The 21,591-nt window shown below is 40.3% G+C and overlaps 1 protein-coding gene across 1 annotated transcript in view; it reads left to right on the forward strand.

Moving 5' to 3' along the window:
* Positions 1-264: 264 nt before the first annotated feature.
* Positions 265-21,591, forward strand: part of LOC146982271 (serine/threonine-protein kinase WNK4-like) — a 48,915-nt gene continuing 27,588 nt past the window's right edge. The window contains exons 1-6 of the mRNA XM_085785492.1: positions 265-429; positions 3,567-4,070; positions 11,485-11,657; positions 19,294-19,514; positions 21,150-21,307; positions 21,399-21,487. Coding sequence (XP_085641618.1) covers positions 3,657-4,070; positions 11,485-11,657; positions 19,294-19,514; positions 21,150-21,307; positions 21,399-21,487 — 1,055 coding nt within the window. The 5' untranslated portion in view covers positions 265-429; positions 3,567-3,656. The remainder of the gene's footprint in view (positions 430-3,566; positions 4,071-11,484; positions 11,658-19,293; positions 19,515-21,149; positions 21,308-21,398; positions 21,488-21,591) is intronic.

Raw genomic sequence — 21,591 nt, forward strand, 5'->3', positions numbered from 1 at the left:
TTTATTGGCTCTATTGGAAAACCTGATTTAATATTGATCAGAATTAAGAAATATAATCGATGTAGAGTAAAAACTATGAAGAGAAACACCAGAGTGTGTGTGTGTGTGTGTGTGTGTGTGTGTGTGTGTGTGTGTGTGTGTGTGTGTGTGTGTCTATCAGGCAGGTGACAGGTGTCCGGGGGGCGGGGCCTGGAGCAGCGCGTGCAGCTGCTCAGCGCTGATAGAGCTCGCGCCGTGTGAGGCTCTGCACAACTTCTCAGGAGGAGAAGAAGAAGCAGGAGGGTCGGTGTGTGTCTGTGTGTGTCTGTGTGTGTGGGTCTGTGTGTGTGTTGGGTCCGGGACTGAACCGCACTGGACCGGACCGGACCGCGGACTCGAACCTGAAGGTGGACTGTGACGTCAGTAAACCACTGCACCGCTGCTGCCACGGTGAGAACACGGTCACAACACAATGTAATAATAACACAACACAATGTAACTACACAATACAATATAGACTAACACAATAGCTATAACACAACACAACATAACAAAACATAACATAATATATAATACAATATTATATTATATTACAGGCTATTATATAATATAATGTAGCCTAATATAAACATAAGACAATAGGCTATAATATCATATAATACAACATAATATAATATAATGTTAATATGATATAATATAATACAAGACAATACAACATCACATTGCATGACATAATATAATATAACATAATGTATATATCGTATTATATTATAACACAACATAACACAATACAATACAACATAACATGAAATAACAAATCACAACATAACATAACATCATGTAACGTAATATAATATGATATGATATAATATAACAACATAATATTGTAATGTAATGTAATGTACTATAATGTAATATAATATAATATAATATAATGTAATGTAATGTAATATAATGGAATGTAATATAATATAACATAATGTAATATAATGTAATATAATATAATGTAATGTACTATAATGTAATATAATATAATATAATATAATATAATGTAATGTAATATAATATAATGTAATATAATATAACATAATGTAATGTAATCTAATATAATATAATGTAATATAATATAACATAATATAATGTAATGTAATATAGTGGAATGTAATGTAATATATTAAATATCATATAGGCTAGTAGTGTAACTGATGAAAGACGCCGGTTTCAGTCTGGTTATTAGTTATCGATCATTTATTGATTAGTTGTTTCATCACAGCTGATCAGTTCTTCATCAGTGATGTCACAGGCGACATGCGCGTGTGTGTGAATGTGTGTTTTTTTTATTGAACCTTTATTTAACCAGGAATAATCCCATTGAGATTCAGAATCTCTTTTGCAAGGGGGTCCTGACTCCTGGCCCAGAGAGCAGCACAGTACATCCACATCAAGTACACGTTTGGACAACATCAACAAAACAAACATAAAAACAGCTAAAACAATCACATCACTACATTATAATCACCAGCTGCGTTCGGTGAGAGAACATGTGCAGCAGCAGTCAAATAGTCCTTGATCCTAGCTTTAAAATCTTCCATACTTGGGAGATAATCCAGTTTAAGATGACTGTGTAATTTATACCAGGACGAGGGTGTGAATGCTTTAAGGAACTTTCCCTAAAGACAGTCCGTGTACGAGGAATAGAAGATACATTATCAATCTATGAGCCTGAGACGACAGCTTCTGGTGTTGACTTTAGGAACCAAGAGAGAACATGAATAAGGAGGAGAAGTCACACAGGATAATCGCCTTATAAAGAAAACAATACCAGTGTTCCCATCTACGACTGTACAGAGAAGGCAGCCAACACTCAAAGTGTCAAAGTCAAAGTGTCTTTATTTGTCCCAAACAGGGAAAATTGATTTGCAGCCAGGAAGATCCGCACATTCAAACACATACACACATAGACAACACCAGATAACATGTAACATATAACGTGTCATCGTGGGCAGATTAAAAGGACCTACTGCAAGATAAAATTAAAAAGTGCCAATAATGTACACTGTACAAACAAATAAATAATAAACAGCAAGGGGCCTAAAGTGCAAATGCAACAGGTTACACAGCCATAAACAGTCTGTATATACATACAATTAATTATCTACTGTTTAGCAACTGAATGGCCGTGGGGACAAAGGAAACCTTAAAGGGATAGTTCACCCTAGAATGATATTTCGCTCATTATCTACTCACCCTCATGTGGACTAAGGGCTGGAAGAAGTTTCAGAGTCCACCGTCCCTTCTCTGAGTTACAGGGGGTCTTGGCGTAGCAGTGCATGTCCATATAACGGTTGCAAAGGGACACCAGAGCTCTTCGTAAAAAAACACACACAAAAAAACATCCAAATACCTCCATGATGCTCGTATGTAATGTCCGTCTTGTGCTGAAGCCCCAAATTGCGTAATTGTCCCGAAAAAAATGAAATAAGTCTATATTTTAAGCTTGTTTGTAGCGGAAGCTTCTCGAAGCTCCTCTTCCTGGTCCGTCCAAATCTCGCGTGATTTGCGCCGGCGTCAGTGCGGTTACTGCGAATCACGCGAGATTTGGACGGACCAGGAAGAGGAGCTTCGAGAAGCTTCCGCTACAAACAAGCTTAAAATATAGACTTATTTCATTTTTTTCGGGACAATTACGCAATTTGGGGCTTCAGCACAAGACGGACATTACATACGAGCATCATGGAGGTATTTGGATGTTTTTTTGTGTGTGTTTTTTTACGAAGAGCTCCGGTGTCCCTTTACAACCATTATATGGACATGCACTGCTATGCCGAGACCCCCTGTAACTCAGAGAAGCCACGGAGGACTCTGAAAATTCTTCCAGCCCTTAGTCAACATGAGGGTGAGTAGATAATGAGCGAAATATCATTCTAGGGTGAACTATCCCTTTAAATCTCTTGGTGCGAAGAGCAGGCACCTTCCACCGACGGCCTGAGGGCAACAATATAAACTCAGACTGGAGGGGGTGATCCACACACTCCAGAATCAAGGAGGCCTTCCTAAGAACTTGCCTGCTGTACATATCAGTAAGCTGCATTTGACTCCTCCCTGTAACCTTACTGGCCACTTTAACAAGGTTGGCGAGCCTGTTTTTATTGGCCAGAGTCAGGTCTCCATACCAGGCAACACTCTCATAAAGACGACAGTGATGAGTACGAAAACCTGAATCTGATACAAATCTTAACCCTGCATGATGATACACCGAGTCCAGCATTTTCAGAGAGGAGAGATTTGCATGCATGTATAAGATGTCACCATGGTCAAGTATTGATACAAAAGTTGCCTGAATGAGTCTTTTTCTGGCATTAAAGGAGAAACAACTTTTGTTTCTATAATAGAAACCAAGTTTAACCCTGAGTTTCTTTGTAAGACACTCAATATGGTATTTAAAAGACAGGTTTTCATCCAAGTAAAATCCCAAGTATTTGTAGACTGAAACTGTGTGTGTGTGTGTGTGTGTGTGTGTGTGTGTGTGTGTGTGTGTGTGTGTGTGTGTGTGTGTGTGTGCGTGTGTGTGTGTGTGATGTTTTCAGGCAGACTTGCCAAGCTCCGCCCCCTCCTGTGACATCACAGCCAGAGGGACGGATGAACAAGAACCTCGCCCAGGTGAGGAAGACGAGAGGATGTTGCCGTGGAGACCAGCGGAGGAGGAGGAGGAGGGGGAGGAGGAGGAGGAGGTTACCATGACGACCTCGGAGGACAACCCCCCTGCTGCCCTGACGACGGCGACGACGACGATGAGACGCTCGGCCGGCGACTGGGACTCTGGGGAGGAAACGACGGCGGCGGTAGAGACGCTGCTGTCCGAGCCCGTCGCCAGGGAGGGGTTGCCGTGGCAACGCAGCGAGGAGGGGGAGGGGGAGGAGCCAAAGGAGGAGGAAGAGGAGGAGGAGGAGGTGGAGACCCGGGCCGTGGCGGCGTCGCCCGACGGACGATTCCTCAAGTTCAACATCGAGATCGGACGAGGTTCATTCAAGACGGTTTACAGAGGTCTGGACACGGAGACCACGGTGGAGGTGGCCTGGTGCGAGCTGCAGGTAGCTACACTACTACACTACACTACTACACTACACTACTACACTACACTACACTACACTACTACACTACACTACACTACACTACACACAGAGGTCTGGACACGGAGACCACGGTGGAGGTGGCCTGGTGCGAGCTGCAGGTAGCTACACTACACTACACTACACTACACTACACTACACTACTACACTACACTACTACACTACTACACTATACTACACTACACTACACTATACTACACTATACTATACTACACTATACACTACACTACACTACACTACTACACTACACTACACTACACTACACTACACTACACTACACTACACTACACTACACACAGAGGTCTGGACACGGAGACCACGGTGGAGGTGGCCTGGTGCGAGCTGCAGGTAGATACACTACACTACTACACTACACTACACTACACTACACTACACTACACTACTACACTACACTACACTACACTACACTACTACACTACACTACACTACACTACACTACACACAGAGGTCTGGACACAGAGACCACGGTGGAGGTGGCCTGGTGCGAGCTGCAGGTAGCTACACAACTACACTACACTACACTACACTACTACACTACACTACACTACACTACTACACTACACTACACTACACTACACACAGAGGTCTGGACACGGAGACCACGGTGGAGGTGGCCTGGTGCGAGCTGCAGGTAGCTACACTACACTACTACACTACACTACACTACACTACTACACTACTACACTACACTACACTACACTACACACAGAGGTCTGGACACGGAGACCACGGTGGAGGTGGCCTGGTGCGAGCTGCAGGTAGCTACACTACACTACTACACTACACTACACTACACTACTACACTACTACACTACACTACACTACACTACACACAGAGGTCTGGACACGGAGACCACGGTGGAGGTGGCCTGGTGCGAGCTGCAGGTAGCTACACTACACTACTACACTACACTACACTACACTACTACACTACTACACTACACTACACTACACTACACTACACACAGAGGTCTGGACACGGAGACCACGGTGGAGGTGGCCTGGTGCGAGCTGCAGGTAGCTACACTACACTACACTACACTACACTACTACACTACACTACTACACTACACTATACTACACTACACTACACTACTACACTACACTACACTACACTACACTACACTACACACAGAGGTCTGGACACGGAGACCACGGTGGAGGTGGCCTGGTGCGAGCTGCAGGTAGATACACTACACTACTACACTACACTACACTATACTACACTACACTACACTACTACACTACACTACACTACACTACACTACACTACACACAGAGGTCTGGACACGGAGACCACGGTGGAGGTGGCCTGGTGCGAGCTGCAGGTAGCTACACTACACTACACTACACTACACTACTACACTACACTACTACACTACACTACACTACACTACACTACACTACACTACACTACTACACTACACTACACTACACTACACTACACTACACACAGAGGTCTGGACACGGAGACCACGGTGGAGGTGGCCTGGTGCGAGCTGCAGGTAGATACACTACACTACTACACTACACTACTACACTACACTACACTACACTACACTACACTACACTACACTACACTACACTACTACACTACACTACACTACACTACACTACACTACACTACACTACACTACTACACTACACTACACTACTACACTACACTACTACACTACACTACACTACACTACACTACACTACACTACACTATACTACACTACACTACTACACTACACTACACTACACTACACTACACTACACACAGAGGTCTGGACACGGAGACCACGGTGGAGGTGGCCTGGTGCGAGCTGCAGGTAGATACACTACACTACACTACTACACTACACTACTACACTACACTACACTACTACACTACACTACACTACACTACACTACACTACACTACACTACACTACACTACTACACTACTACACTACACTACACTACACTACACTACACTACACTACACTACACTACACTACACTACACTACACTACACTATACTACACTACACTACACTACTACACTACTACACTACACTACACTACACTACACTACACTACACTACACACAGAGGTCTGGACACGGAGACCACGGTGGAGGTGGCCTGGTGCGAGCTGCAGGTAGCTACACTACACAACAAACTCATCAAATACACAATCCAACAACTCCACAACGCTCTGGTGGACAAGTTGTGAGCTGCACATTCACCACGCTATGAGATAATAACACAACGTTACCACACAGAGTTGTTGTAGAGGGAAATACAGAGACTGATGATGAAAAACTGTCCCTGAAGGCAACATGCATCAGTGGTTTTACATGAATTTCCCTCTAAAACAACTAACGTTGTGTTATTAGGGCCACGGTCCATCGCACCGGGCACTGGTCCCAACAGCTATGAAATACTGTTATTGTGTGGATTTTTTCCTAGTTTTTATTTTTATTTTTCATCTTCCGGACGATTTTCGATTCACTGATAGGAGTTACCGTTTTCTCACCCTAAGCCTAAATGTGAGACCGGTGCAGAGGCAGAAAATGTCTCTTTTTCTCCACGTTTCTGTCTGTCTCAGCCTGCGGGGGCCCCTATCGCCGTGGTAACCTCTTTGATCCTCAGGCCAGAGCTCGTTAACTTCATAAACAATCCACCTGGCAGGATGCAGCTCATAGTCACACACACACACACACACACACACACACACACACACACACACACACACAGGTAACCTAATGTGGTTACAGCTCCTCCATATCAGTGCTTATAGAAAGATGATCATGTGTCTGATCAGCTCTGTCTTGACCTTAAGATCGTGGGTTTGATTCCCATGTTGACAGAGATGGCAAAACCGGCAGTAGCCCCGTGGGCCTTTCAAAATTTCCCCAGAGGAAATTTTCTAGTTATCTCATAGCGTAGCTCTGAGCAGCTCACGGCTCTGCTCCGCCGTTCTAAAAATAGCTTGCACCGACAATTAAAGGTAACGAACGTACTGCTATGACTTTTAGTCCAGGCAAAATAGTGTTTTCCGACAGACTAATTGTAACAGAATGTTTTTCACCATACATCATTTCTATGAGGTGTCCAGAACAACATACTAAAAGTCCTAAGAAATCCTAGTTGGGGAAATATGTTTAATTCTCATCATTATTTACTGTATAAAGTCTATGGTGCTGACAACAATACACCCCAATGGGGCTATTTTTTCCCTTTACTCCTACCACAATGAAACTTTACATGATGAAAGTATCCATGAAATGTAACATTTTTTATATTACAAGTTTCTTTGAAAATTAATTTGAATATGCAAATGAGCCTTACACTAATCAAATATGCCCAAAATACACCCGAATAGGCTTTTTTTTTTCCTTTACTCCTACCACAATGAAACTTTACACAATGAAAATAGACATTAAAAGTAACATTTTTTGTATTACATGTTTCTTGGAAAATGAATTTGAATATGCAAATGAGCAATACACTAATGGAATACTGTATGGCCAAAATACACCCGAAAAGACTTATTTTCTTCCTACCACAATCACACTCCACACAATAAAAATATACATGAAAAGTAACGTTTCTGTATTTCAAGTTTCTTGGAAAATTAATTTTAAATATGTAAATGAGCTCAACACTAATTGACTTATGGTCAAGAAGCCATAAAGCCACAAGCAGCAACAGGGGCCAAATAACTAACACATTCATGTCCATTCAATAAGTTAACCTATGCACTGAGTGCTGTCACTTGCCACACTTGACTTATGCATACACACATGTCACTTGCCACTTAAAAGACCTATATTGACCTTAAGAATTAATTGCACAGTCTTGTCTCCAGTTGCTTTCTAAATTCTTTTTTTTTTTATTAGCGAACAAGCCTTACCTAACGACTTTCCTCCCAGTTTGCAGAGAACATCAGAATTCATCAAAGTCGTTTGAACGACTGTGTGTGATGTTATATTAAATATGCTGTTATGTTCAACAACATATGAGCGGGACTAAGAACTAAGTTATTCTGCCCCGGTTTTTGCTGCTTGCGGCTTTATGGCTTCTTGTCCATAAGTCAATTAGTGTTGAGCTCATTTACATATATAAAATTAATTTTCCAAGAAACTTGAAATACAGAAACGTTTCTTTTCATGTATACTTTTATTGTGTGAAGTGTGATTGTGGTAGGAGTAAAGGAAGAAAATAAGTCTTTTCGGGTGTATTTTGGGCATATTCCATTAGTGTATTGCTCATTTGCATATTCAAATTCATTTTCCAAGAAACTATTTCCCCAACTAGGATTTCTTAGGACTTTTAGTATGTTGTTCTAGACACCTCATAGAAATGATTTATGGTGAAAAACATTCTGTTACAATTAGTTCTATTTTTGGGTCCAGAATGAGCTAAATTGCCTGGACTATATAGGGATTATATGGCAATGGGCCAATTTGACTAAATGTTGAACTACCCCTTTAACTGTTTTAGTAAAGAAACCTCATTCACTGACAGCGAGGTCAGAGGTCGACCTGGTCAGCTGATCCTGATCAAAGTTCACTGACGAGAACCAATCACAGCTCAGCTTCGCTCCGGGGGGGCGGGGCTTCAGACACACGAGCTGATTCCACTTAAGAGAGTGTGTGTGTGTTTGTGTGTGTGTGTGTGTGTGTGTGTGTCTGTGTGTGAGTGTGTGATAAAGTGAAAGTGGTGACTCAGCAGTTTGTTGTTCTGTACACAGTATCTGTCAGAAGGCTGCTGGTCGCTGCTGATAAGAGCTCACACACACACACACACACACACCGACATACACACACACACACACACACACACACACACACACACACACACACACACACACACACACTCACACACACACACACAGATAGTTAATGAGGTCAAAGGTCGGCTCTGTGTTGATCTTCCTGTTGTGTGTTTACGGTCGTTAAAACCTGTCGCCTGTCCTTCGCTCCTATTGGTCGGAGCCGCTCCTTCAGTCTGCACACACACACACACACACACACACACACACACACACACACACACACACACACACACAGACACACACACACACACAGACACACACCCTGTGTTGTTGTGATGATGTCACACGAGGAGTCGTCAGCAGGTTCTCACACTCTTCATCTGGGAGTTCATTCACGTGACGACCTTTGACCTCTGACCTCTGTATCGCTGCCCGATTTGTGTAAATACTGGTCTGCGCCATGGATGTATTATATTTCTGCGCATGTGCAGACCGGCCGCCATCTTGGACCGCTGTCTACGGCAACTCCACTTGGACAAACTTCATCAGGCCGCTGCCTGATTTGCGTACAAGCGGAAGTCTGCTTAAAGTTCTGTACATTTACGTAAAATACGGTACTGTGAAAATGATTTAAAAAATAAAAATAAAAAATCGCGGACGTCCGTCACAAGACAGCCGCGTTGTTGTGGTAGTTGTGATTGTTTGTGGTTGTCATGGTGATGAGGCCGGTGAGAAAAGACGAGAGTAAACACTAAAAGTCTCTACCTCTGTTCCTGTTTTCTGAGCATCAAGATCCAGACCACCACAACCAACCCTCAGTTTACATTACTAATAAAGTTTTTTTTTTTTTTTTAAATAAAAAGATAAAGCGTCTCTGGCGACGCACACAAGTCAATTCAACTAAGTTTGTCCAAGTGGAGTTGCCGTACGTAGCTGTCACATATCGGGTAGTGACAGTCTGACCTCTGACCTCTGACCTCTGTGATGCTGTAGTGTTGGAGCGCCACTAGGAGGCAGCGTTGGGTAGAACAGCGTTGGTCGTGTGTGGATGCAGGTCAGCTTATAAACAACAACCTCAGCTGACCAAGATGCTTCACATTAAACAAATAGAAATAAAATAATATGATACATTTTTTAAAAAAAGACAATTTCAGCAAGAACAGAGATAAACACAGAAACATTCAGCGCATAGAACAACTTTAGTTTCACACCGGTCTGAAAACCTGGGAGAAAAAAAGAGTTTTAACGCATTTAAAACCAAGCCTATTTTTTAGGCCTTTTCTTGAAAATTGCATATATAAATTGCAATTGCAGAAATGTGGCGACTGGGTCCACACAGAGGAGCTTCATGAAGTTTGTTTGAGTAGTGTTTGGGTCATATAAACATGGTTTTTACAGGTTGTAGCCCAGCTTCTGCTGTTTAATTTAATGTAAAATATGACTATATTCTTTCATAATTAGTGCTGTAGAGGCTCTGTGGTTGTTCTGCATGTCTGCCAGTCCCCCATATGGAGGACTCTGTTGAAGAGGAACTCTGTAGGATTTCCACCTTAACACCTCAATTAGTTTAACCTGAATTAGTTAAACCTGGATTCCACATTAAGTCTGTAGGATTTCCACCTTAACTCTTAATTTCTTAACTCTTAATAAACCCTTAATACCTTACCTTTAAGCCGGTGCAGAGAGAACACAGCTGGAGTTCTATGCTCCTGTTTCTTTGTAAAGTTTCCTTGAAATGTACTGTAAGTTTGTCTGCACTAGAGCCCTGTAAAAGAGAGTAGTGACAGCATTGGTCCGATGGCAGCGCCTCCTGGTGGAGGAATATGGGTTTTGCTAAAGAACTGACATCTCTGCATTGTTGGTGAATGAGCAGTGTGGTGTTTTCAATAATTTAAGGACATTTATAGATCACCCACGTTAATAGCATCATTGAGGATCCTTTACAGATAAACATTAACACATAGGAGAGTAAAAAAACAGTTGTCTACATGAATGTTTCAATCTACATTTTGTAATAAACAAATTATAAGTATAATCTGATATGACCAAGACACCTAAAAACAAAAACACGGCCGTTTTCATCCATTTACCAGCAAGTGGGCAACACACATACATTGGAGTGAATGGGTTTTCTGGGCACTTTTGCAATACCCATATCCTGCCACTAGGGGGCAAAACCCTTAAACCCTTAAACCCTTAAACCCTTAAACTCTTAAACCCTTAAACCCTTAAACCCTTAAACCCTTAAACCCTTAAACTCTTAAACCCTTAAACCCTTAAACCCTTAAACCCTTAAACCCTTAAACTCTTAAACCCTTAAACCCTTAAACCCTTAAACCCTTAAACCCTTAAACTCTTAAACCCTTAAACCCTTAAACCCTTAAACCCTTAAACTCTTAAACCCTTAAACCCTTAAACCCTTAAACCCTTAAACCCTTAAACCCTTACCACGGGAGTCAGTGGTGGTGTCCTTACTCTCTTTTACAGCGCTCTAGTCTGCACTACATTCTGTCCTCTATCCTCTGACCCCTGACCTCTGCCCTCTGACCTCTGATCTCTGACCCCTGACCTCTGACCCCTGACCTCTGACCTCTGACCTCTGACCCCAGACCCACCGTCTGAACAAGTTGGAGCGGCAGCGGTTCTGTGAGGAGGTGGAGATGCTGAAAGCTCTGCAGCATCCCAACATCGTCCGCTTCTACGACTCCTGGAAGTCCACGCTGAGGGGCCACAGAGCAACCATCCTGGTGACGGAGCTCATGACGTCTGGCACGCTCAAAACGTAGGTCCACGGCTGTCTTAACGCTCCTTCAGAATAAAGGTCCACGGCTGTCTTAAAGCTCCTTCAGAATAAAGGTAGATGTTTGCGTTAAAGCTCCTTCAGAATAAAGGTAGATGTTTGTGTTAAAGCTCCTTCAGAATAAAGGTAGATGTTTGTGTTAAAGCTCCTTCAGAATAAAGGTAGATGTTTGTGTTAAAGCTCCTTCAGAATAAAGGTAGATGTTTGTCTTAAAGCTCCTTCAGAATAAAGGTAGATGTTTGTCTTAACGCTCCTTCAGAATAAAGGTAGATGTTTGTGTTAAAGCTCCTTCAGAATAAAGGTAGATGTTTGTATTAAAGCTCCTTCAGTATAAAGGTAGATGTATTAAAGCTCCTTCAGAATAAAGGTAGATGTTTGTATTAAAGCTCCTTCAGAATAAAGGTAGATGTTTGCGTTAAAGCTCCTTCAGAATGAAGGTAGATGTTTGTATTAAAGCTCCTTCAGAATAAAGGTAGATGTTTGTGTTAAAGCTCCTTCAGAATAAAGGTAGATGTTTGTCTTAAAGCTCCTTCAGAATAAAGGTAGATGTTTGTCTTAACGCTCCTTCAGAATAAAGGTAGATGTTTGTCTTAACGCTCCTTCAGAATAAAGGTAGATGTTTGTGTTAAAGCTCCTTCAGAATAAAGGTAGATGTTTGTATTAAAGCTCCTTCAGTATAAAGGTAGATGTATTAAAGCTCCTTCAGAATAAAGGTAGATGTTTGTATTAAAGCTCCTTCAGAATAAAGGTAGATGTTTGCGTTAAAGCTCCTTCAGAATGAAGGTAGATGTTTGTATTAAAGCTCCTTCAGAATAAAGGTAGATGTTTGTGTTAAAGCTCCTTCAGAATAAAGGTAGATGTTTGTCTTAAAGCTCCTTCAGAATAAAGGTAGATGTTTGTCTTAACGCTCCTTCAGAATAAAGGTAGATGTTTGTCTTAAAGCTCCTTCAGAATAAAGGTAGATGTTTGCGTTAAAGCTCCTTCAGAATAAAGGTAGATGTTTGTATTAAAGCTCCTTCAGTATAAAGGTAGATGTATTAAAGCTCCTTCAGAATAAAGGTAGATGTTTGTATTAAAGCTCCTTCAGAATAAAGGTAGATGTTTGTGTTAAAGCTCCATACAGTATAAAGGTAGATGTATTAAAGCTCCTTCAGAATAAAGGTAGATGTTTGTATTAAAGCTCCTTCAGTATAAAGGTAGATGTTTGCGTTAAAGCTCCTTCAGAATAAAGGTAGATGTTTGTGTTAAAGCTCCTTCAGAATAAAGGTAGATGTTTGTGTTAAAGCTCCTTCAGAATAAAGGTAGATGTTTGTGTTAAAGCTCCTTCAGAATAAAGGTAGATGTTTGTCTTAAAGCTCCTTCAGAATAAAGGTAGATGTTTGTCTTAACGCTCCTTCAGAATAAAGGTAGATGTTTGTGTTAAAGCTCCTTCAGAATAAAGGTAGATGTTTGTATTAAAGCTCCTTCAGTATAAAGGTAGATGTATTAAAGCTCCTTCAGAATAAAGGTAGATGTTTGTATTAAAGCTCCTTCAGAATAAAGGTAGATGTTTGCGTTAAAGCTCCTTCAGAATGAAGGTAGATGTTTGTATTAAAGCTCCTTCAGAATAAAGGTAGATGTTTGTGTTAAAGCTCCTTCAGAATAAAGGTAGATGTTTGTCTTAAAGCTCCTTCAGAATAAAGGTAGATGTTTGTCTTAACGCTCCTTCAGAATAAAGGTAGATGTTTGTCTTAACGCTCCTTCAGAATAAAGGTAGATGTTTGTGTTAAAGCTCCTTCAGAATAAAGGTAGATGTTTGTATTAAAGCTCCTTCAGTATAAAGGTAGATGTATTAAAGCTCCTTCAGAATAAAGGTAGATGTTTGTATTAAAGCTCCTTCAGAATAAAGGTAGATGTTTGCGTTAAAGCTCCTTCAGAATGAAGGTAGATGTTTGTATTAAAGCTCCTTCAGAATAAAGGTAGATGTTTGTGTTAAAGCTCCTTCAGAATAAAGGTAGATGTTTGTCTTAAAGCTCCTTCAGAATAAAGGTAGATGTTTGTCTTAACGCTCCTTCAGAATAAAGGTAGATGTTTGTCTTAAAGCTCCTTCAGAATAAAGGTAGATGTTTGCGTTAAAGCTCCTTCAGAATAAAGGTAGATGTTTGTATTAAAGCTCCTTCAGTATAAAGGTAGATGTATTAAAGCTCCTTCAGAATAAAGGTAGATGTTTGTATTAAAGCTCCTTCAGAATAAAGGTAGATGTTTGTGTTAAAGCTCCATACAGTATAAAGGTAGATGTATTAAAGCTCCTTCAGAATAAAGGTAGATGTTTGTATTAAAGCTCCTTCAGAATAAAGGTAGATGTTTGTGTTAAAGCTCCTTCAGAATAAAGGTAGATGTTTGTATTAAAGCTCCTTCAGAATAAAGGTAGATGTTTGTCTTAAAGCTCCTTCAGAATAAAGGTAGATGTTTGTGTTAAAGCTCCTTCAGAATAAAGGTAGATGTTTGTGTTAAAGCTCCTTCAGAATAAAGGTAGATGTTTGTCTTAAAGCTCCTTCAGAATAAAGGTAGATGTTTGTCTTAATGCTCCTTCAGAATAAAGGTAGATGTTTGTCTTAAAGCTCCTTCAGAATAAAGGTAGATGTTTGCGTTAAAGCTCCTTCAGAATAAAGGTAGATGTTTGTATTAAAGCTCCTTCAGTATAAAGGTAGATGTATTAAAGCTCCTTCAGAATAAAGGTAGATGTTTGTCTTAACGCTCCTTCAGAATAAAGGTAGATGTTTGTCTTAAAGCTCCTTCAGAATAAAGGTAGATGTTTGTGTTAAAGCTCCTTCAGAATAAAGGTAGACGTCTGTCTTAAAGCTCCTTCACAATAAAGGTAGATGTTTGTGTTAGAGCTCCTTCAGAATAAAGGTAGATGTTTGTCTTAAAGCTCCTTCAGTATAAAGGTAGATGTATTAAAGCTCCTTCAGAATAAAGGTAGACGTCTGTCTTAACGCTCCTTCAGAATAAAGGTACACGTCTGTCTTAAAGCTCCTTCAGTATAAAGGTAGATGTATTAAAGCTCCTTCAGAATAAAGGTAGATGTTTGTGTTGAAGCTCCTTCAGAATAAAGGTAGATGTTTGTGTTGAAGCTCCTTCAGTATAAAGGTAGATGTTTGTATTAAAGCTCCTTCAGAATAAAGGTAGATGTTTGTGTTGAAGCTCCTTCAGAATAAAGGTAGATGTTTGTGTTAAAGCTCCTTCAGTATAAAGGTAGATGTTTGTATTAAAGCTCCTTCAGAATAAAGGTAGATGTTTGTGTTGAAGCTCCTTCAGAATAAAGGTAGATGTTTGTGTTGAAGCTCCTTCAGAATAAAGGTAGATGTTTGTGTTGAAGCTCCTTCAGAATAAAGGCAGATGTTTGTCTTAAAGCTCCTTCAGTATAAAGGTAGATGTTTGTATTAAAGCTCCTTCAGAATAAAGGTAGATGTTTGTATTAAAGCTCCTTCAGAATAAAGGTAGATGTTTGTGTTAAAGCTCCTTCAGAATAAAGGTAGATGTTTGTCTTAAAGCTCCTTCAGAATAAAGGTAGATGTTTGTGTTAAAGCTCCTTCAGTATAAAGGTAGATGTTTGTGTTAAAGCTCCTTCAAAATAAAGGTAGATGTTTGTGTTAGAGCTCCTTCAGTATAAAGGTAGATGTATTAAAGCTCCTTCAGAATAAAGGTAGATGTATTAAAGCTCCTTCAGAATAAAGGTAGATGTTTATTAATGCTCCTTCAGAATAAAGGTAGATGTGTCTTAAAGCTCCTTCAGAATAAAGGTAGATGTTTGTCTTAAAGCTCCTTCACAATAAAGGTAGATGTTTGTCTTAAAGCTCCTTCAGTATAAAGGTAGATGTTTGTGTTAAAGCTCCTTCAGAATAAAGGTAGATGTTTGTCTTAAAGCTCCTTCAGAATAAAGGTAGATGTTTGTCTTAAAGCTCCTTCAGAATAAAGGTAGATGTGTATTAAAGCTCCTTCAGAATAAAGGTAGATGTGTATTAAAGCTCCTTCAGTATAAAGGTAGATGTTTGTATTAAAGCTCCTTCAAAATAAAGGTAGACGTCTGTCTTAAAGCTCCTTCAGAATAAAGGTAGATGTGTATTAAAGCTCCTTCAGAATAAAGGTAGATGTTTGTGTTAAAGCTCCTTCAGAATAAAGGTAGATGTGTTAAAGCTCCTTCAGTATAAAGGTAGATGTATTAAAGCTCCTTCAGAATAAAGGTAGACGTCTGTCTTTAAGCTCCTTCAGAATAAAGGTAGACGTTTATTAAAGCTCCTTCAGAATAAAGGTAGATGTTTATTAAAGCTCCTTCAGTATAAAGGTAGATGTTTGTGTTAAAGCTCCTTCAGAATAAAGGTAGATGTCTGTATTAAAGCTCCTTCAGAATAAAGGTAGATGTGTATTAAAGCTCCTTCAGAATAAAGGTAGATGTTTGTGTTGAAGCTCCTTCAGAATAAAGGTAGATGTTTGTGTTGAAGCTCCTTCAGTATAAAGGTAGATGTTTGTGTTAAAGCTCCTTCAGAATAAAGGTAGATGTTTGTGTTGAAGCTCCTTCAGAATAAAGGTAGATGTTTGTGTTAAAGCTCCTTCAGTATAAAGGTAGATGTTTGTATTAAAGCTCCTTCAGAATAAAGGTAGATGTTTGTGTTGAAGCTCCTTCAGAATAAAGGTAGATGTTTGTGTTGAAGCTCCTTCAGAATAAAGGTAGATGTTTGTGTTGAAGCTCCTTCAGAATAAAGGCAGATGTTTGTCTTAAAGCTCCTTCAGTATAAAGGTAGATGTTTGTATTAAAGCTCCTTCAGAATAAAGGTAGATGTTTGTATTAAAGCTCCTTCAGAATAAAGGTAGATGTTTGTGTTAAAGCTCCTTCAGAATAAAGGTAGATGTTTGTCTTAAAGCTCCTTCAGAATAAAGGTAGATGTTTGTGTTAAAGCTCCTTCAGTATAAAGGTAGATGTTTGTGTTAAAGCTCCTTCAAAATAAAGGTAGATGTTTGTGTTAGAGCTCCTTCAGTATAAAGGTAGATGTATTAAAGCTCCTTCAGAATAAAGGTAGATGTATTAAAGCTCCTTCAGAATAAAGGTAGATGTTTATTAATGCTCCTTCAGAATAAAGGTAGATGTGTCTTAAAGCTCCTTCAGAATAAAGGTAGATGTTTGTCTTAAAGCTCCTTCACAATAAAGGTAGATGTTTGTCTTAAAGCTCCTTCAGTATAAAGGTAGATGTTTGTGTTAAAGCTCCTTCAGAATAAAGGTAGATGTTTGTATTAAAGCTCCTTCAGAATAAAGGTAGATGTTTGTCTTAAAGCTCCTTCAGAATAAAGGTAGATGTGTATTAAAGCTCCTTCAGAATAAAGGTAGATGTGTATTAAAGCTCCTTCAGTATAAAGGTAGATGTTTGTATTAAAGCTCCTTCAAAATAAAGGTAGACGTCTGTCTTAAAGCTCCTTCAGAATAAAGGTAGATGTTTGTATTAAAGCTCCTTCAGAATAAAGGTAGATGTTTGTATTAAAGCTCCTTCAGAATAAAGGTCCACGTCTGTCTTAACGCTCCTTCAGAATAAAGGTCCACGTCTGTCTTAACGCTCCTTCAGAATAAAGGTCCACGTCTGTCTTAACGCTCCTTCAAAATAAAGGTAGACGTCTGTCTTAAAGCTCCTTCAGAATAAAGGTAGATGTTTGTGTTAAAGCTCCTTCAGTATAAAGGTAGACGTCTGTCTTAAAGCTCCTTCAGAATAAAGGTCTGTCTTAAAGCTCCTTCAGAATAAAGGTAGACGTCTGTCTTAAAGCTCCTTCAGAATAAAGGTAGCGTGTGTTAAAGCTCCTTCAGAATAAAGGTAGATGTTTGTGTTAAAGCTCCTTCAGAATAAAGGTAGATGTTTGTGTTAAAGCTCCTTCAGAATAAAGGTAGATGTTTGTGTTAAAGCTCCTTCAGAATAAAGGTAGATGTGTTAAAGCTCCTTCAGAATAAAGGTAGATGTGTTAAAGCTCCTTCAGAATAAAGGTAGATGTTTGTGTTAAAGCTCCTTCAGTATAAAGGTAGATGTGTTAAAGCTCCTTCAGAATAAAGGTAGATGTTTGTGTTAAAGCTCCTTCAGAATAAAGGTAGATGTTTGTGTTAAAGCTCCTTCAGTATAAAGGTAGATGTGTTAAAGCTCCTTCAGAATAAAGGTAGACGTCTGTCTTTAAGCTCCTTCAGAATAAAGGTAGACGTTTATTAAAGCTCCTTCAGAATAAAGGTAGATGTTTATTAAAGCTCCTTCAGTATAAAGGTAGATGTTTGTGTTAAAGCTCCTTCAGAATAAAGGTAGATGTCTGTATTAAAGCTCCTTCAGAATAAAGGTAGATGTTTATTAAAGCTCCTTCAGTATAAAGGTAGATGTATTAAAGCTCCTTCAGTATAAAGGTAGATGTTTGTATTAAAGCTCCTTCACAATAAAGGTAGATGTTTGTGTTAAAGCTCCTTCAGTATAAAGGTAGATGTATTAAAGCTCCTTCAGAATAAAGGTAGATGTATTAAAGCTCCTTCAGAATAAAGGTAGATGTGTTAAAGCTCCTTCAGAATAAAGGTAGATGTTTGTATTAAAGCTCCTTCAGAATAAAGGTAGATGTTTGTCTTAAAGCTCCTTCAGAATAAAGGTAGATGTTTGTCTTAAAGCTCCTTCACAATAAAGGTAGATGTTTGTCTTAAAGCTCCTTCAGTATAAAGGTAGATGTTTGTGTTAAAGCTCCTTCAGAATAAAGGTAGACCTCTGTCTTAACGCTCCTTCAGAATAAAGGTAGATGTTTGTATTAAAGCTCCTTCAGAATAAAGGTAGATGTTTGTCTTAAAGCTCCTTCAGAATAAAGGTAGACGTCTGTCTTAAAGCTCCTTCAGAATAAAGGTAGATGTGTTAAAGCTCCTTCAGAATAAAGGTAGATGTGTATTAAAGCTCCTTCAGTATAAAGGTAGATGTCTTAAAGCTCCTTCAGAATAAAGGTAGATGTTTGTGTTAAAGCTCCTTCAGAATAAAGGTAGACGTCTGTCTTAAAGCTCCTTCAGAATAAAGGTAGATGTGTTGAAGCTCCTTCAGAATAAAGGCAGATGTTTGTCTTAAAGCTCCTTCAGTATAAAGGTAGATGTTTGTATTAAAGCTCCTTCAGAATAAAGGTAGATGTTTGTATTAAAGCTCCTTCAGAATAAAGGTAGATGTTTGTGTTAAAGCTCCTTCAGAATAAAGGTAGATGTTTGTCTTAAAGCTCCTTCAGAATAAAGGTAGATGTTTGTATTAAAGCTCCTTCAGTATAAAGGTAGATGTTTGTATTAAAGCTCCTTCAAAATAAAGGTAGACGTCTGTCTTAAAGCTCCTTCAGAATAAAGGTAGATGTGTATTAAAGCTCCTTCAGAATAAAGGTAGATGTTTGTGTTAAAGCTCCTTCAGAATAAAGGTAGATGTGTTAAAGCTCCTTCAGTATAAAGGTAGATGTATTAAAGCTCCTTCAGAATAAAGGTAGATGTTTGTGTTAAAGCTCCTTCAGAATAAAGGTAGATGTTTGTGTTAAAGCTCCTTCAGTATAAAGGTAGATGTCTTAAAGCTCCTTCAGTATAAAGGTACATTCCCCCTGTGTCTCGGTGCAGCTACCTGCGGCGGTTTCGTCAGATGAAGCTGAAGCTGCTTCAGCGTTGGAGCTTCCAGATCCTGAAGGGGCTCCAGTTCCTGCACACGCGCTCTCCTCCCATCCTGCACCGAGACCTCAAGTGCGACAACATCTTCATCACGGGGCCGTCGGCGTCCGTCAAGATCGGAGACCTGGGCCTCGCCACGCTCAAGAAGGCCTCGTTCGCCAAGAGCGTCATCGGTACGGGACCGAGGAGAAGTTTAAGGTCGATTTCACACCCGAGAGTCTGGACACCACGGTCCGGACCAGAGGGAAGAGATGATATGTTGTTGCAATGAAGTCTTGGTCCGGTCGGTTTTCACACTGTCCCTTGTCAAAACGCAGCTTTTTTTTTTTTTTTTGAACGTATCTTTATTGATATTTAAAGGGACAACGAGGAGTTTTGGAAAAGCGAAGCGTTTTCACACTACATTTATGAGCCTCCGCGCGCACCGTAAAATTCTTTTGACCGGCGCAAGACAGACTCATGTTTTCATTCATCAATAATTAAAGGCAGAGGTTCAAAGAGGTTCAGTTACCGTCGTAGTTCCGACCATAAACGGCGATTCAGCTACGTTATTCTCATGACTCGAAAGTAAAAGTAACGCTGGTCGGCTCGACCAGCATCTCCGCCACCACTAATAATAATAAAATAACCATAGAGACAGAACGATATATTTATCGAAAATGGACCATTAACAAGTGGTAACGGAGATTCATCCACATTAACGTGAGACTTTTTCATAACCGATTAGAAACTCCTCGTTGTCCCTTTAAACATTCACATGTCACATATTACAGTTTCTTTCTTTTTCCCATTTATGACCCCCCCCCCCACACACACACACACACACACACCCCAACTCCAGAACAGATCCCACAGCACAGTCTTGTCTTACCAGTGGTATTCAGAAAAATTACAGATATATGTACATACATACACATGCATACATGCATTGCACGCACACATATATGTACATATACACATAAATAGTACAATTCTCATAAGAAATGTGAGAAAAAATAAAAAATAAAATAAAGGAGAGAAAATAAAGGAAAAGAGTTACAGACAACCAGGGCTAAACGCAGCTTTTTTTGTAAACAAATGACACGTGGTCTACAGGTCATTCAGCTATTGTCCGGACCGTGGTCCAGGGGGAGGTCGCTTTCACACTAGCCTCGTTTGGTCCGGACTTTAGGACTTTTCAGTTTGGTCCGAACCAAAATTTCAGGTGTGAACACTCCCCTGGACTTTTGTCGGACCAAACAAGTGGACCATGGTCCCCCTAAACAGTCAGGACTCGGTCCGGTTCAAAGTGAACCATGGTCCGGTTCGCTTCAGGTGAGAACGTAATCGGACTTTTAATACAGGAAGCAAACCAAAACAGCAGTGTTTCCCATAATAAACTACGTCAACCACGAATAGATTTTTCGGCTTTTGGCTCGACCAACGCAATATCGTTTCATTCATTCATGTCCTCAGAGCGAGAGTGTGCATGCCACGGTCTCCTTGCAAAGGAGAACTGTCAAAGCTGCTGCTCCCCGTTGTTGATGAAGGAAAAAAATGACAGAAAGTGATTTTCCCTCACAAATGTTCTGACCAATAGCTGAACGACCTGCAGACCACGTGTCATTTGTTTACAAAAAGGTTTTGACCAAACACAGACCAAACCAAAACTTCATTGCAACAATGTGTCATCTCTTCCCTCTGGTCCGGACCGTGGTTCAGACTTTCAGGTGTGAAAGCGACCTCAGATGCATCAGGTTGTTTGAGTTTTGTCGTTTAGTCGTTGTGTCGTTGTGCCTCATGTGACATGTGACCCGTGGTGCGTTCAGGGACCCCGGAGTTCATGGCTCCAGAGATGTACGAGGAGAAGTACGACGAGGCCGTGGACATCTACGCCTTCGGCATGTGCATCCTGGAGATGGCCACCTCCGAGTACCCGTACTCCGAGTGCCACAACGCCGCCCAGATCTACCGCAAAGTCACCAACGTGAGGCTCCGCCCCCCTGAGCGCCTGCTGCTTCCTGATTGGTTGGTTGGTTTGGTTTGTTGAGGTGTTGAAGTCTGTGTTTGTCCATCAGGGAATCAAACCGGACAGTTTCCACAAAGTCACCGTGCCGGAGCTGAAGGAGATCATCGACGGCTGCATCCGGACCGACAGCAGCGAGAGGTAATGATGACATCACAGAACGCATTTAAAGGGATATTCCTCTGGAAGTTTAAAGGACAATTCCGGGCAAATTCACCTCAGGCTGTATTTTCCTAACATTTTAG

Source organism: Trachurus japonicus, chromosome 8, assembly GCF_045865225.1.
Source record: "Trachurus japonicus isolate A0001 chromosome 8, Traja_1.0".
Lineage (NCBI taxonomy): Eukaryota > Metazoa > Chordata > Actinopteri > Carangiformes > Carangidae > Trachurus > Trachurus japonicus.